Source organism: Carassius gibelio, chromosome B22 (genome assembly GCF_023724105.1).
Source record: "Carassius gibelio isolate Cgi1373 ecotype wild population from Czech Republic chromosome B22, carGib1.2-hapl.c, whole genome shotgun sequence".
In the NCBI taxonomy this organism is placed as follows: Eukaryota; Metazoa; Chordata; class Actinopteri; order Cypriniformes; family Cyprinidae; genus Carassius; species Carassius gibelio.
The window spans coordinates 55,462,458-55,480,520 of NC_068417.1; the positions used below are offsets into that span (position 1 = coordinate 55,462,458).

Below are 18,063 nucleotides of genomic sequence, written 5' to 3' on the forward strand. Positions count from 1 at the left end.
CATGTTTGCATCTTTATCTTTTGCTGGTTTGCGCGGCAAACGCACATTTGTTTAGTGAAGTTCACTAAAAGACTTGCTTAAAGAGTTCTGCTTAATGAAAATGTGCGCATTGAATGGATTCAGTCATGCTCAAATGATCACTAGACGTTTGTCATGACCTCTGCTTGCATGGAAAATATTATTTTAGAAACTAATAATTATTTAAGTTTAATACGCCATGTTCAGTGATAAATATGAAGAAAAAGATCTTATCAAGGTATTATCAAGTAACTTCTGCCCCTTAATGGAGAGCGGGTCATGGTTGCCTAGCAACAGCAGACGCCACTGGAGCGCAAGTGTAGAGCGCAGGCCACAGAGTGCTTTGGAAAAAAAGAGAAGGGTATAACTTCACCATGGAGATCTCCAAATAGGGACTCCGGCCTCTTAATGGAGAGTGGGAACTCCAAAACAGGGTGGGAGCTCCAAAATAGGGCGTGTCTCCCACTCATTGACAGACAGTCACATGACACGCATGCAAAAATTTTCTCCCCAATCCATTTCAGTGCAAACTCCGCCCCACAGCTGATTCTGAAGTTTTTATTGGTTGTTTCAGTTAAAATGTTTCATACACTATGCGACAAAAAATGCTAACCCCTATACCTACCCCACACCTTACCTTAACCAGTGAAACTGACTGAATGGTGGGATTGGTGCTGAATAGTGTGGTAAAGAAAGTTCAGGAGATAAACAGTTAATAAGATTATGCGAAATGAGACTCACCGGACAATGGCACACCACCCAGCAGCACTACCCCCTCCTAGCTGTGAATTCCGTGCCCTGGGACGCCCCGTTGTTTGGAATAAAGCGATAGAGTAAAATCTCCCCCCTCCGCTGGGACGCTCCGGAGTGATTCCTGTTTTCATCATGAAGCAGAGGTTCAGACTCGGGTCCAAACACCACTGGCCACCAGCTTTGGCCTCTGCTCTCATGGAGAATATTTATTTATATAGCATATTTTATTTTAGATGAACTAGAAACAATGTTTAATTTAAAAAGTTTTATTTTGAACTGCAAGTCATTAAAAATAATCTGAAGCCACAGCCACGAGTCAGAGACCGGACTTGAGTACTACAGCCCAACTCTTCACAGTTCAGTTTCCTGAGAGCCAAGAAAAACCTGTGTCTGATATAGATGGACCATTGGAAACATCCCTCCCTGCTGCAGACACACTGTAACACTCAAATACTATTATTACAAGTGACCTGAGCTGAGCATCCTTGAGTCTCTGCTCCTGTAACTGTAGAGACGAGAGTGAGACTCACACTGCTGCTCGGTGAGGGAAAAACATTGCTGCTCACACCCAGAAACAGTTTTAGTGTTACTATATAAGCACAATATTACCAGCAATGTGAGAAATAGAAGCATTTTCAACACAAACACTCACAAAGAGAGTCACTGAACGAGAAGAATTCATTCAAAGAGTCATTCACAGAAGAGCATGAATATCTGATTCTTCACTCAGGACTAGTTCGACTAGAAGTCTTCAGAAATGAAGTGTCTATGAAGATGTTTCACATGTTGTGGAATGAAGATCTGATCATGATCATTTGCCAAAGCCAAAACAAAACAAAACAGCAAATGAACATTTCCTCCAAGAGCAAGCTGACATTAGAAACAGAACAGCCAGATACAGTAATGAGACATTTTAATATTTGACTACACACACAGTATTTGAATGATGTAAATATTGAATAATGAAAACAAAAACAAACAATCTTCTTAATGGGGCTTTTTTATTTATCTGAACACATTATCATGAGAATAACACACGCAAATGAAGATTTAAACTAACATGTAGACCAGTGGTTTTCAACCTGTGGTCCGCGGCCACAGCAAAGGAAATCTGCTGCGAACAGAGAGATTCGCACTCGTGCAATATTTTAATGTGCTTCCGCGTTATATTTATGCGCTCTCACTGCTGACCGCATACACATACTGTATACACACTGCAAACACCTGAGGCACCGCTACAATTAATGAGCTCTATGAACAATGCATGGCAAAAAAGAAAAAAAAAGTCCCTGTATACAGGATTTTTTTTTTTTTTTTTTTTGCCACAAGTCTATACATTTTTTTACATCTTCACTATAGTGATAATTTTGACTTATGTCTGTTCTAGAGATGTTACAACTTTTTGATAAAGCTCTGATTGGATTCTTTTGGAAATATGTTTCAAATTAATCCTGAATGCATTTATGACTGTAAAAGCACAATTGCAAAATTGATCAAAAAAATCGCGATAGTTTTTTTTTTTTTTTTGTTCATATCGCACAGCCCTAGATTATTCAATAAATATAGTTTAAAATCTAGCTTCTGAGAACTAAGTTATTAACCCAACAATAGCGGGGTCAGTTAATTTTTTTGAAGTGGGCCGCGCAAACATATGTGTTTGGTTGTGTGGGCCGCGAGTTGAAAAAGGTTGGGAACCACTGATGTAGACTAATGAAGACAAACCAACCACATTCAGTGAGGAGAGACACGAAACCAAGAGAACAAGAACTGATGAAAATATAAATTCTGATTTCTGGATGTTGTGGTGTTTCGACGGGAGAATGTGAACGTGACACAATCAAACGTCATTTCAATCATCCTCATCTTCTAATACAGTCAATAAACATCAGCTTTCTGACTGGAACAGAAGACACTTTTATTTAAACTCATGACTCTTTATGGTCACTCGTGGAAAAGAGAAATAACTGCTATTTAATTTTGTGACATATAGAATATAATTTACACAGACACTGATGTAATCTCTCACTACTGTCTGCAAGAAACAGTCTTTACATGATGAAAGGAAGAGTAGTTTCAACTGTATTTGGTTGAAATATCTGAGATTAAATTAAATTAAATTTATGCATTTAGCAGACGCTTTTATCCAAAGTGACTTACAGTGCATTCAGGCTATCAATTTTTACATATCATGTGTTCCCGGGGAATCGAACCCCCAACCTTGCACTTGCTTGCTTGATAGCGCAGTGCTCTACCAGTTGAGCTACAGGAACACGAGATATGTTTGAGATACGTTTCATATAACTCTTCCACATATATGATGAATCTCATCAATCTGCTGCTGATGTGAGGAGCTCATGCACTGATCTGTATCATGAATCTTTATTTGTTCTTGTTCACAGAGGCGTAAAGTTGACCCAGCGGCTCATTTTGTGTTCCTCTGATGGCAGCGTAAGTCACTGAATCATCTTGATCCTGAAAGAACAGCACAGAGTTTCTCCGTCAGTGTCTGAACCACAGACACATGTTGATAAAGCTTCATTTATCTGAGATTCAGATCCAGAACTACATCTCAGCAGCGTACAGACGAGAGAAGCTGCTGTTTTCTCTGAATAGTGATGAAGAACAAGAGAAGGAGCTGCTGTCTACTCACTTTGACTGATTTGACTGGCTTTTTACTGGAAGAAGAGACTTCAGAGTACGTCACATCATCTGTCTGCTCCTAAACGTTTAACACACAGAACAGACGTGTGTGTCACTGTAATGTGTCAAATAATATGAGATTACAGACCAGAACTGAACGTCTAATGCTTTATTTGACTCACATTGTCTCTCGCAGCAGCAGGAGTCGACATGTTGATCGTCTCATACGTCACTTTATCTTCATTCTCATCTTTGACCTTCAGACAACAAACAGTTCAGACTGAGGATTCACTCTTTATTGAGCTTTAAAGACAGAAATCAGATCTACATCACTGGTTTAACTGAACTCACCACAGATTCACCAGTCCCTCTTTTATTACCTGAAAAAACATGCCTCAAATTATCATTTATAATAAACATGTACAAACACAGAACATTAACAAAGCTAATGAGGGAAGAAGCATTAAATATAATGAATTAAACAATGTTTGATTGACTTGATAACTCTTTGAGACTGACATTACAGGAATAAAGCTGTGTTTGAGGATCTCAGAGTCACATGTTTCTGTGATACACACAATCTGAACATGATGAGCTTGTTTGCTGATCATCACAGTCAGATCTGAACAGTGTTTAATTGTTATAAAGGAGTAAATGTGAAAGTCACCAGCTCTTTTTCTGCAGATCAGCCAGAGAACAGCAGTCAGGAAAACAGCGGCCGCAGCGACAGCAGAAATCAGGATCGCTGAAGAAGAGACAGACATAGACAGATCACCATCACAGTCAAAGAGGAAGACAACAGACATCGAGTCGAGGGAATGAGATTCAAACACTGAGATGAAGGTGTACCTGTAGTATCCTGAGAGTTTATGACTGCTGTCGTTGTTTCACCTGGAGCTGTAAAAGATGAATGTTAGTTCAGATGAATCACACTGTAGAATATGACAAACATATTTTAATCAGTTAATACACAATATAACTCTAGCATGATGCAGTTCACAGATGATGACAGTGTACCTGTAGTTTTCTGTGTGTTTGTAGTCGAGAGATCCTGAGAGTCTGGGCCTGCTGTTGTTGGTTGTAGAAAATGACTCATATTTTAATCAGTTAATACACAATATAACTCTAGCATTATGCACTACACAGATGATGACGGTGTACCTGTAGAGTTTATGACTGCTGTCGTTGTTTTAGCCGGAGCTGTAAAAGATGAATGTTAGTTCAGATGAATCACATGTAGAACAGAGATCTCCGTGTCCCCAAATCATTTTCTATACTGTATTCCTTTACCAAAAAGTAGTATACTTCAATTTCATTTTATTAAGTATACTTAAGTAAAGTTCAAGTATATTTTTAAGTATACATCATGTAGCAAGAATTCAAATATCAGTGTTCTAGTAGTATACTTGTAAGTGTACTGTTTCAATACTCCTTGGAACTAAATTGGCCCACTTTCTAGTATATAAAAGTATACTTTTAAGTATAAAATTAGCAAACTTTGAGTACACAACTAGTTTACCTCTATGTTTGTAGTTTGTACTGTAGTTATACTAAAAGTGAACTTATCTTTATACTACGGGGCAGTTGAATGCTTGAATCTGATTGGCTGATAAACGCTCGGCGAACATAGTTTCAGGCAGCTCTCTTGACCGCATTACAGTTCATATCACTTCACACAGTTAACTGTAATAACGGTCACACAGTTTACACAAACAGCTGTTGTCAGCACTGCTCTGATGAATTCATCAGTTAGCTTATATAGTGTAGAAACTAACCACATGTGACATTTCTCACTAGCCGCTGCTGAAGAGTGTTTAGAGACACAGAGGTACTTTAGCCTAATTCACACAAGCTCTCTTTCTCTCTCTCTCTCTCTCTGTGCGCATGTGCCGGTTGAGTGGGCGGAGCGATTGTGAGCGAGCGTGTGGCTGCTGTGTGAGGTACGAGTGGTCTATACTTCTCTATCTTTTTCTTACTTTTTTTTTGTTGTTTGTTTTTGGTTAGTTGTTTATTCATTTCTATTTTGTATAATTAATTTGTGAAGGAGGGAAGTGAGTGTTGTGTCAGACGGGGTGTCGGCTTCCACGTGCTGGGAGTATGGCCACCCCAGGCAGCAGCGGGAGTTTTAATTCTCTGACAAGGCATCATGGTGTAAAAATAGACTCAGTCGCTGGTGTGGAGGAATGCGGTTTAGCGGTGGGTGAAGCGGTCGGACACGAGAATATTGTATCAGCCTCCCGTATGAACAGCACTGTTGTTGTATTCATGAAAACAGTGGATTTAGCCAATCAGTTAGTAGAAAACGGTATAGTGATTAATGGTATTTTTATACCAGTGCTTCCCTTGTCTACACCTTCTAAAAAGGTGACGTTATCAAATGTGCCCCCATTTATCCCAAATGAAGTGTTGATTGGATTACTTGCTCGTTATGGCAAAACAGTTTCACCTATAAAGATGATTCCGATTGGCACCAAGTCTCCTCTTTTGAAACATGTAGTGTCATTTAGACGTTATGTTTATATGATCCTGCAAGATAATATTGATGAACTGGATTTGTCCTTAAGTTTTCGACATGAGGAATTTAATTACGTCATTTTTGCCACTACAAATAACATGAAGTGTTTTAATTGCGGCATTTTTGGCCATATGGTCCGTGCGTGTCCAGGTAGACAGGATAAGTCAAATGAGAGACCTTCACATGTTTTAAAGGACGGGAACATGGTAAATGAAAATGTAAATCGGAATGCCGCTGTGTTAGTCGCGGATGCTGAGGTGCCTGGACCGAGTTCAGTGCAGACAGCGGTGGCAGCGGCTGTCACATTAACAGTGGACGAGGAGCGGGCAGTTAGTTCTGAGGAAGATGATGGGATGATGGTTACTGTGGGTGAAGATAAGGAGGTGGAGAATAGAGGCTGTGTTGTGGACACCGTAGACAAACCTCCTGTTATTCTTGAAAGTGTGACGGAGACCGAGTTAGACGATTGTGCTTTTAAAACGCCACTGAAGCGAAGGCTAGAACAGCGTCCTTCTGATCAGCAAGCGAAAAAAGGGTTAGTTTGCGATGTAAGTCAAACGGACACAGAAAGTGAAAGTGATTTCTCGGAATGTAGTGTGGAGTGCAGTGTTCCGCTAAGTGGCTTTTCCAATAAAAGTTATAGTTCAGATGACATTAAACTTTTTTGAAAGCAACTAAGAATGCGAGAAAAGTTCATATTGAAGAGCATTTTCCAGATGTGTTGCAGTTCATTGATAAAGCAAAAATATATAGGAGTGAAGGTTGTTTTAACAACCAAGAAATATATCGTCTGAAGAAAATACTTGCCAAGCTTAATGTCCAACCAGAGTCCAATAGTTGTAATGAAAAATGAAAAGTACATTTATGGGGGTTTGTGTTTTAGTCTAATTAATTGTTTTCTTTCCTCATTTATGGGAGAAATATGTATTGCTTCTCTGAATATGAATGGGGCAAGAGAAGGGAAAAAGCGGTTTCATCTTTTTGAGACAATTAGACAGAAAAAAGTGCATGTTTTATTTGCTCAAGAGACTCATAGTGATGAGATAAATGAGAGTGACTGGGCAAGAGAGTTTGATGGATTGACTATTTTAAGTCATTTGAGTTCTACCAGTGGAAGGGTTGCTATTTTATTTTCAAATAGTTTTATTCCTTGTTCATATCAAGTAGAAGAGGTTTTAAAGGGTAGACTGCTAAAAGTCAGAGCCCAGTTTGAGAATTGTTTTTTTGTATTTATTTCTGTGTATGTTCCTACCAGAGCAATTGAAAGAATGTGTTTTTTAGACACTTTGAGTCATGTATTAGCTAATTGTAACACAGAGGATGTTTTAATTTTGGGGGGGGGGGATTTTAATTGCACGGAAAACTTAACAGATAGAAATCATGTAGAGCCTCATATGCCATCACGAAAGAGACTCATTGAATTGATAAAGTCTAATGAGATTGTTGATGTGTGGAAAAATTTTCATTCTACCCAAAAGCAGTATACTTGGACACATGTTCGAGATAATCTGGTATCTCTAGCGAGGTTGGATAGATTCTATGGATATAAACACCAACTTAATCTTTTTAGGGGATGTTCTATTATCCCAATTGGTTTTTCTGACCATAGTCTAGTAAAATGTGATGTGACAGTGGGGTCTATTAAGCCAAAAAGTGCTTATTGGCACTTGAATAAAAATCTGTTATGTGATCTTTTTTTTAAAGGTATTTTTAAAGATTTCTGGATTGATTTCAGATCAAAAAAATCCTCCTTTCAATCTATACAGCAGTGGTGGGATTTTGCTAAAACCCAAGTGAGACAGTTATGCCAACATTACACCTTTAATGCCACACGTGAAAGAAAAGGTGCAATTGAAATGTTGGAAAAATAACTAAAAGAGTTACAAGAACTTGCTGACGTCACTGGAGAGTTGACTGCTATCAAGAGTTTTAAAGAGAAAAAGAATGTTTTAAATGAATTGTTAGATGTAACTGCACAAGGAGCCCTCGTCAGGTCAAGATTTCAGAATATTGAGTTGATGGATGCACCTTCCAAGTTCTTCTTCAATTTAGAAAAGAAAAATGGGCAAAAAAGGCTTATACATACTTTACGTTCTGACACCGGAGATGTGTTGTCAGATCCCATTGAAATCAGAAACCGGGCAGTTAGTTTTTATGGAAAATTATATGAGAGTGACTTAATACTTGATGAAATGCAGGATGAGTTTTTTTTTGAAAATCTGCCTCAAGTATCTGAAGAAGTAAATGTTGAACTTAGTAAAGCTGTCACTTTAGAGGAACTAGAAAAGGCGCTTCAAAGTATGGAAGGTGGTAAAGTACCTGGAATAGATGGGCTACCAGTAGAATTCTATAAGGCGTTTTGGACAGAGGTAGGCCCAGATTTATTGCACGTAATAAATGATAGTTTGGTCAATGGACAACTACCTTTAAGTTGTAGAAGAAGTATTCTCACATTATTGCCAAAGAAAGGTGATCTAAATGAGATAAAAAATTGGAGACCTGTGAGCTTGTTATGTACAGATTATAAATTACTTTCCAAAGTTTTGGCTAGTAGATTAAGTGAAGTTATAAGTCGAATTATTCATCCTGATCAGACGTACTGTGTTCCAGGGAGACAAATTTTTCAAAATATTTCCTTTATTAAGGATATTTTAGATATAGGTAAAAACCTAAAACTTAACTTTGGCCTTGTGTCCATCGACCAAGAAAAAGCGTTTGACAGAGTGGAACACTTGTATTTATGGAATGTTTTTACAGCTTTTGGTTTTAGTAATGATTTTATTTCTTTGATAAAAGTGTTGTACAATGATGTTGAAAGTATTTTAAAAATTAATGGAAATTTGTGTGCCCCTTTTAAAGTGTTGAGAGGTATCAGGCAAGGCTGTGCTTTGTCTGGAATGCTGTATACTTTGGCTATAGAGCCCCTCTTAAATAAATTAAGAGCACAAGTGTCTGGAGTACATGTCCCATGTTGTAAAAATTATTTTAAGTTATCAGCATATGCTGATGACGTTGCTATTTTAGTTAATGGACAGAGAGATGTAAATGTGCTGTTGGAGATCCTGAAAAAGTTTCAAAACATTTCTGCTACAAAAGTAAATTGGTCCAAGAGTAAAGCAATATTGGTTGGAAGCTGGGTCAATATGGAACCAAAACTTCCAGAAGGTTTATCCTGGACCAAGGAAGGTTTACAATATTTGGGAGTGTTTTTAGGGGATGAAATGTTTATGAAAAAGAATTTTGAAGGGATTGTGGAGAAGTTTAAAGGTCGCCTTAATAAATGGAAATTTTTGCTCCCTAAAACATCATATAAAGGTCGAGTATTGATCATAAACAATTTAATTGCATCTGCTCTATGGCATCGTTTTAATTGTGTGGATCCTCCACGAGATTTACTGCCAAGATTACAATCTATTTTAGTTGATTTTTTTTGGGATAGGATGCATTGGGTGCTGAAATCCGTTCTATATTTACCCAAAGAAGAAGGAGGACATGGTTTAATGCACATACAAAGCAGAATAGCAGCCTTTAGACTTCAGTTTGCTCAAAGGTTGTTGACTGGACCAGTGGACTCAAACTGGAAACAAGCTGCTTGTGTTATTTTGCGAGATTTCAGAGGTCTAAACTTTGAGAGATCTTTGTTCTGGTTAAATCCACATAAGATGGACTTGTCTAAGTTGCCAATTTTTTATCGGAACCTATTTAAAGTTTGGACTTTGTTCAAGGTGCAGAGACCCGGCTCTGTGACTTCTCTTCATTGGCTGCTACAAGAACCTCTGGTTTATGGATCGCGCTTGGACATATCAGATGAAAAAAATACTCCCTGGAATTTGTGATATTCTTCTTAATGCTGGAGTTTTAACACTTGGGAAGTTATTTAAACTGGCTGGACTGGACTTTGAGAATGTTGATGCAGTCGTCAGTCATTTGGGGTTAAAATCGAAACGCATAACAGCCAAATTACTTGAAAAATGGAAGTTAGCACTTACGTCGGAAGAAGTTAAACTGTTGGAAGATTATTCTGAAGGGTCAATTACTCCAGATTGTAATGACCCTTTTCGTGATTTGTATCTGTTGACTGATTTTGAAGAATGTGAAGGTATTTTCTTAAAACCCAGTTTGTTGATGTTAAATGGTCCTAATCCAGTGTCTGGAAAAATGTACTACAAAAACTGTGTCAAAACTCTGAATAAGAAGTTTTTGCATAAAAGAGTTGATACGCCTTGGCGTTCTGCCCTCCATCTAGGGGAGGATGTCAAGCCAGAATGGCGAGCATTATATAAATCACCTGTGTCAAAAGTGGGTGACTTACAATGGAGGATCCTTCATGGAGCGATTGCTGTGAACGCTTTTGTTTCAGTTATAAACCATGATACTAGCGATGAATACCCTTTTTGTTTTCAGAAGGAGAACATTTTTCATGCTTTTGTGCATTGTATCAGGCTTGTACCATTGTTTCAGGTTTTAGAGAATTTATTTGGTCGCTTTGACAAGATTTTTTTCTATGGAAATGTTTATTTGTGGATTTAAATACATCCGGAGACGCCGAGTTTGTTGTCAATTACTAAACTTTTTATTGGGTCAAGCGAAGAAGGCAATATATGACACTAGAAAAATAAGAATTGAACGTAACTCAAGTGTTAATTTGCAAATTGTGTTTCTTAACCTAGTAAAATCCAGAATTTTAATAGATTTTCGGTATTATAATGCTATGGGGGATCTTATGTCTTTTGAATTTATTTGGTGTTATAAGGGGGCTCTGTGTGAAATAATTAATGAGAGTTTACAGTTTGCATGTATTTTGGAATGAGTTTTTTTATGGATAATTTTTTGTATATTTGATATATTTGAATGTGTATATATTTTGTACTCCTGTAGGTAGGAACTGATTGTAATTGTTTTAGGGTAGTTGTAATAAAGGTGTGTTAAAATTCATTCTCTCTCTCTCTTTCTCTCTCAATTTTCAATTCAACTCAATGTTGCTTTATTGGCATGAATGTAAATGATTGCCATAGCTTCATGTACATACTGTATACAGTTTAGTAGTTTTATACTGCAAGTATACTGATAAGTTTTCTTTAAGTAAACTTTACATCATACTTTATGAATACGACTATGTCCCTATTGTATATATTTTGTTATATGAATATCTGAACATACAAAACATCCAAAGAAAGAACAGGGTCTGCTTGTGAAGAAAAAACAATTTATTATGCATTATTTTTTTTAAACACTTTAATGTGTTTCATAAAAATAAAGGAATAACATTTTGAACAAAAAGCTGAAAAAGACTATGAATTGGATTCAGAATGATGATCAAAACGTAGATGGAGTTGATCAACTCCCCAAAGCTTGACTTAATTATTACCTCTTCATCTGTTGATCATTTAATTCTATATTTCTATAACGTTACAGTTTTCTTTATTTACTCTCAACAAATGTTAGTGAAATGTGACAACATGACCATATGACAGCTTAACATATTATCTGATATAATATATACTGTGACCTCTGACCTTTGATTTATGTGCTGTGACTGATTTATTGTCTATTGCTCTTCTTTATGCTGCTGAAATCCAGAGCTTTATGCTTTAGATCTGATTTAATATAGGGCTGTGTGATTAATTGAAATCATAATAAAAATCACGATTTGAGTGTTTGTGATTCTAAATCACTTTATAGCATGATTTTCCCCGGCCCTGACCTCCTGCAGTACGCTGTCTGAACCAATCAGAATGCACCGCTCCTAAATGAAGCTTGAGAACAGAACAGAACAGACTGAGCCTAACTCCAGGTTCACACACTCTGTCTGTGATTAATTTTTTCGAGCCCATGTTAATGGATCAGAGCGTTCACACTGCACACGGTAAAATATGTGAACAGAAAAGATTAGAAATAGAAAGGTGTGGAAAGAATGAATATCTAGCGCATGATCATAGAGAGAGTTGTGAGAGCACAGGACACAGTTTGAGATGAGAGGAGACATGTTTTAAGTGTGTGCACTCTCTCCGAGCGAGAGCAGCGTGTATCTGAGCACACACATGTGTCTGGTTTTGTGACAGAGCAAAGGAAATCTGTGTGTGAACTGAGAGATTCGCACTCGTGCATTATTTTAATGTGCTTTCGTGTTACATTAACACGCTCTCACTGCTGTTTCTGCACCACATACACATACTGTATCACACTGCAGACGGAGAAGGTGTGAACCTGTATAATGTATAACACATCTATTTCAACACCTGAGACACCTCTACAATGAGCTCTATGAGCACACAATGAGCTGCCTGGACACGGGTTTTATTTTATTAGTCTAGATGGAAATAGGGGTCCACACGCACCCCCCGGCTTCTCTTATGCCACCTGATTTTTTAAAATCCTTAAAGTGTCTATTTTCATAATCTGCCAGGTGCCAAGCTGAAATAATGTCCCAAAGGGTTCTTTTTTAACCCTTTGCTGCACCCGACCGGAACCCGAAAAATCAAAAAGTGAAATAGAAAGTGGCATATCATTAGAAGTAAACAACATACAGAGACAAATGAACACATTTTCCCATACAATTCTGACCCCAGGAATTTAATGGAATGGTTATTTTTGACATTTGACAACATATTGACCTTATTTCTGGACAAAAATGGAAAAAAATGGCCAAAGATGTGTGGAGGAGCAACTATTTTTCTCAAGCGCATAGGGTGTTTTTTTTTTCCCACAACATATTATTTCTTTATCATTCAAGTGTATATTTTAAGATTAAATTGGGTACCAAGCTGAAATAATGCTGAATAAATGCTTTATATTTAACCCTTTGCACCAAACCTGAAAAATCTAAATAATCTAAATATGATTTAAAGTGGCATAACTTTTGATGTAAACAACTCACAGAGACAAATGGACACATTTTTCAATACAATTCTGACCCCAGAAATTGTTATTTGTCATGTTTTATAACATCTTGGTCAAAAAGAGCAAAAAAAAAGTTCATTTGACAGCGTTTTTATTATACTTAACAGCCTGAAATAGGGTTTATTTTAACCTTTTACTTCACCTATCCTGAACCTGAAGATATTTAAAATAGTTTTACTTTTGAAGTTAACAAAACAAAGCAAATTAACTTAAATAAATACATTAAAATAATAATAAAATAAATAAAAAACTACGGAAAAAATCCAAAAAGGTCCAATTTTTTTTTTTTTTTTTTTTTTTTGCCATATTGCACAGCCCTAATTTAATTCTACATAATTTCCACCTGGACATGTAATACACAAGATAACTCTAGCATGACACACAGCACTGAATGAGAAAGACTGTGATGATGACGGTGTACCTGTAGTTTCCAGAGAGTCTGGGACTGCTGTCGCTGGTTTATCTGGAGCTGTAAAAGATGAATGTTAGTTCAGATGAATCACATGTAGAACAGAGATCTCCAAAGTGTCTCCAAATCATTTTCTATACGGTATTTTCCAGTTTCCTTTTTTAAATAATCTGAAATGTGCTGATTTACTTCCCAAAGTCACTTGTATAATACACAAAACGGCTAAATAAACCGTAGACACTTAAAGTAGGCACTGAAGTAGGTTTTTATAGCAATATTTCTGATGTGTGTGATAGTATTCACTGATGGTTTTGGAATCACTGTGAAGATATTTTGAGGTTTGATAATCAGAATTTTTTTTTGTTATTTGTTAAATATACGGGGACAACCGTCATTGACAAAAAGAGCATGATGAAATTGTTTGCTTAAAGGTGCGGTGTGTAATATTTATAATGATCTATTTACAGAAATGCAATATATTAAATACTTAACTATGTTTTCAATGTGTATAAAGACCTCACTTAATGAACTGTTATGTTTCTATTACTTTAGATTGAGCTCGTATATCTACATACACCGCGGGTTTCCTTACACAGAAGTAACCATAATGTTTCTACAGGAGGCCTAAACAGACAAACTGCTCTACATGCTGAACAAGTACATTAACATTTACAATACCATCGATGAATAATTAAGTAAAATTCCTTGATTCACCTTTATAAATAAATCTCATTGCTCTCTCTGTCTTTAGCGATGACATCTTGACCTGTGTGGGCCACCGTAGCTTCTCTAAAGGGAGGACTGAGCCGCTAGATGCTAATCAACACCTCACGCTAAAATCTACACACTGCACCTTTAAGGTTTGCACTGCGGCTGCTGTTAGATCTTAATTAACACACATCCTGATTATTTTATCACTTATAACAGTAAAGAATATCCTAAAAAAGAATTGTGAACACATTTACAGTTTATCATTGATTCAGTTTTTATAAAGAGCTCTATGTTTTCTGGATGAGTATTTTGGTGGGGATCGAGCTGCAGCTGAACAGAATTATTTGTTTTTATTTTAATCCGTCTGTTGTGCAGTTTGTCGTCTGTGCTGGTCGACAGATATTGAGACGAGAGAAGTAGAGGAGAGCAGACCACAGTGTGACACTTTGAGCTTCATAGAATAATTATTTTAACCACAGTCATTTACACTTGTCTAGTACAAATACATCGCTCTGTTTCATAATTACACTGTATACATTTTTATGTATTTACCCTAAAAAAAAAATGAAGTTAAATGTGACAACATGTCCATATGGCAGCTTAAAATATTTTCTGATATAATGAAAAAATATACAAGACAAACAAATATATTTTGTCAATAAAATACATTCATTAACTTTTTAAAATAATAAAAATAATAAAGAATAAAAATGATCTGATTTTAAAGCAAAAATACTTTCATTTCTTGTAATAATCCACTTCTGATCATTAAAGATTGAGTGTCAGTCTTTATTCTCCTGTTCTTCCTGGTTTCTCATTAAAACTCATTAAAGTAAACCGTGTAAATGACGTCTCTAATGTCACAGAAGAGCAGACTGTAACAGTGTAACAACGAGCCGCATCTGAACTGATTACTGTCTTCTGATAGATATCAAAGCATTAATAAACTGATAAACTGATAAAGAACAGATCGGAGATTATAATAATAGCTGATTTATCTCATTATAAATGAATACCATAAACTGAGATGAAAAATTTAAAATGTTCAGAGATATCTTTAAAACATAGTAAATGTTGTTCTGCTAGCGTGTGTGTAAATATCAATCATGTGTGTATCATCTAACCCTGTGTTACTGTGTGTCCCGCGCTCCTCTACAAACACTAGATAATAAATAATAGTTCAACAATCAAACTTCACGACTTCACACTGAACCAGAGAAAGAGGCTCACACTGACTTTAAATAAGATTTGGAGCGGCTTGACATGAAAATAGATTAAAAACTGTGTAAATCAATGAAGTTTGTAAAAAAAAAAAAATTTAAAGTTTGTAATGAATAGCACTATATAAGGGCCTAAGTTTTTTGTTTTTTTACATATTTTGTGAACTTTGTTTTATTTTCTGGTAGACTGTGTTAAATTTCCTCTGAATGTAATAATAAAATCTGACTTCTACATCGATGAGACTTGTCTGTTTTTGTTGTTTTCTATCAAGTTTGACCAGTTGAGTCTTATTTTCTGGAGAATACAGTATAATATAATGTGGAGCGTTTGTACAATAAAACAAGCACATTATGTTCAACACTCGCACACATTAACTTTAGTCTTAAACTCTGCTGTAATTATCAGGAGCTTCGGGAAGTTTTGGTCCCTGGATCTAAAACATGAGAAAACCCCAGACGCAGAATATGACAATCATATTATAACTTTGATCACATTACATTAAAAGTTAAAAGTTTCATTTCCTTCGTTCCCAGCAGCAGATCTTGAGCTGTTAAACTCAACTACAGTTCATTAGTTTGCAGAAGTGCTTTGAGTTTCTTCTGTCAGACTGAAAGAAGCTTTAGTTCCTCAGTTTTTGGCACAAACAGTCTTTAATGTTAACATTATGAGAGTCTAACACTGATAGATGAGATGTTTTCTCACCTGTTCTCTTGACAGTGAATGTGACTGAGGTCTTGACTTGATCTTTCTGAGTAACATTACATCTCCACTCTCTGTTGTGATCTTCATTCAGGAGTGTTGTAGTCAGAGAGATGAAACAGGGATCTGATGAGGATGATCTCTGATATCTGGAGTCTGATATATTCAGTTTAATAGCAGCCTGATTCACCCAGAACAGATTAATTCTCTCAGAACGACCCGAATAATCACAAGAGACTCGAGGATATGAATACAGCCGACAGGAGAGAGTCACAGAGAGATCTGAACTGATCTGAGTCTGTGAGGATGAGACTGAAACACAGAATAACACACACATCACACACTCTTCAACCATCAGGAGAGATTTAATCAAGAATTTGTCATTTTTAAATGAACAAATAATCATTAAATTACCATGAAGAACATGCAGATAAACACGTGTATCATTTCCTTGTTTTTGGTCTCTTTTCTCACCAATCCATTGTTGGCAGATGTAGAGTCCATAATCTTCTGTTGAGATGTTTGTGATGTTCAGAGAGCAGTCGGACCCCAGACTCAGTCTCTCTTGTCTCTTGATGTCTTCCTTCTTTATCCCTAAATTAATCAGTTCAACTGCTGCTGAATGATTGAATCCATTATAAAGCCATGTAGTTGAGTTGCAGTTATGAAGAGCATTATTACAGGGCAGACGGACATTTTTACCAGATCTGATGAACACATGAGTCTCATTCTCTCCGCTGATACCTGAAACACAAGAACATCTGAGTGATCATTATGATATATATTAATAAATGAATCACAGAAATCAGAAGGTTCAGATCAGTCTTTTTCAGCAGTTATTACAAACACACTCTCCAGAATAAACTCTTGTTCTTCATCAGAGAGCTGTTCAAATCACAAACACACTCTTCATCAGAGAATAATTCAGAGATGTTTGAGAGGGAATCTGTCTAGTTTGAGTGTGTTCTGTATCAAACACAAGAAGAAACTCTTTCTCAGACTGATTGCACTGAATGTGTTGAAGAGAAAACACAGATGTCTTTACCTGTGAGAAGTGAAGAGAGAGCGATCAGTCCCAGCAGACACAGATGACACTCAGACATTTTCTCTTTCTCTTCATGATTTGCTCTCAACTCTTTCTTTAAATACTCTCAGCTCCTCGTGTGGTTTTAACTTCCTCTGATCTGAGTGTTGAAATTCTTCTAGATCTGCACTATATGTCTGTGCATTATGAAGAAGTGCTGCTTTAGATTGTGTGAAACATGTTCTTCAGTGTGATAAAGTGCATTCTGTCAACCACACATCTGCTCTCAACACAGTTTATAAGCTATTCTCTCCTTTTGCACACAAGTGTTTTACTGATGCTTTTACTTCTGTCTTTGAGCAGTTTCCTGCATGCTGTTAAAATCTAGAAATAACATCATTCAATTATTAGTGATAAAACTGGTTTCCATTATGATTCACTTGTAGAAACTGAAGTGTGTGTTGAAATGATGAAGATCAATAATATTGTGGTGAAGTGCTCCTTTATGTTTCGAATGACCCCTCCCCATGAGTATTTAGTGAGCTGTGGTTGGACTATATAAAAAGTATCCCCAGAGCGTCATTGTGGTTGGGGTTCATGTGCTTCAGTGTGTGAGCTGGTGTCAGTTTGAAGGTGCGGATCGTACTGCTTGGTTTTCGTTTTCCCTTTTTTTTTTTTGCATGAGCGTGGAAGTTAATTTTATAACTAGACAAATTCAATCGCACGTGTAACCCGGCGGGCTGGGAGTGACTGCTGTAGGTCTACTGCATTATGTATATGCGGGCGTGGGATTGTGTTTGCTTATGGATGACGCGTGAATTCATTTTTGTGTAGTAAAGGGAAGGAAATGTGAAGTCCTGCTGACTGGTATGTAAACCCACTCATGTGTCTGTCTATTTTTAAGTAGAAATGTGTGTGTGTAATCCTGTGTTTTGTGTATTTCAGGCCAATAAAGTGGGTGCTTGATAGCGACGCTGCTGTTTTGTTTTGCTTTGTTTTTAGTGATTTTGTTTAAGTTGTGTTTCTATTTGTTTGTCTTAATGTGGTTTTATTAACAAAGTTCGGGAGAAGCACGATCAGATAATCATTCAATTTGGCACAGGTGCATCTCGTTTAGCTAATTGTAGCAGTACGATCTGCCCTCCCCTGATGTCATCTAGTAAATTGAGGGCG

At 36.8% G+C, this 18,063-nt stretch overlaps 1 protein-coding gene across 3 annotated transcripts; it reads right to left on the reverse strand.

The window, feature by feature from the left end:
- Nucleotides 1–1,755: 1,755 nt before the first annotated feature.
- Nucleotides 1,756–17,253, reverse strand: LOC127986911 (uncharacterized). Of its 3 annotated transcripts, XM_052589166.1 has the most exons (13): nucleotides 16,912–17,251; nucleotides 16,569–16,610; nucleotides 16,281–16,460; nucleotides 15,870–16,178; nucleotides 13,248–13,289; nucleotides 4,573–4,611; nucleotides 4,429–4,479; nucleotides 4,261–4,308; nucleotides 4,079–4,156; nucleotides 3,763–3,791; nucleotides 3,594–3,668; nucleotides 3,422–3,490; nucleotides 1,756–3,243 (listed from the first exon to the last, which is right to left on the reverse strand). In XM_052589166.1, exons 1-13 carry the CDS (start codon nucleotides 16,967–16,969, stop codon nucleotides 3,151–3,153), a joined length of 1,113 nt encoding a protein of 370 aa, XP_052445126.1. In that variant the 5' UTR covers nucleotides 16,970–17,251; the 3' UTR covers nucleotides 1,756–3,150. The 3 variants fall into 3 exon arrangements, with proteins under 3 accessions (XP_052445126.1, XP_052445125.1, XP_052445124.1); XM_052589165.1 differs by having other exon boundaries at nucleotides 16,281–16,610; nucleotides 16,912–17,253; XM_052589164.1 differs by having other exon boundaries at nucleotides 13,248–13,295; nucleotides 16,281–16,610; nucleotides 16,912–17,253.
- Between the last annotated feature and the right edge of the window lie 810 nt (nucleotides 17,254–18,063).

Bases quoted from the DNA above. Each gene is read 5' to 3' on its own strand.
- LOC127986911 (XM_052589164.1), bottom strand. From the start codon at position 16,969: ATGTCTGAGTGTCATCTGTGTCTGCTGGGACTGATCGCTCTCTCTTCA. The intron at 4,157-4,260 runs GTACACCTTCAT...TCTCTTCTTCAG, and splicing joins AAACTCTCAGGATACTACAG to CGATCCTGATTTCTGCTGTC. The intron at 3,244-3,421 runs GTGAGTAGACAG...CTGTTCTTTCAG, and splicing joins AGCCAGTCAAATCAGTCAAA to GATCAAGATGATTCAGTGAC.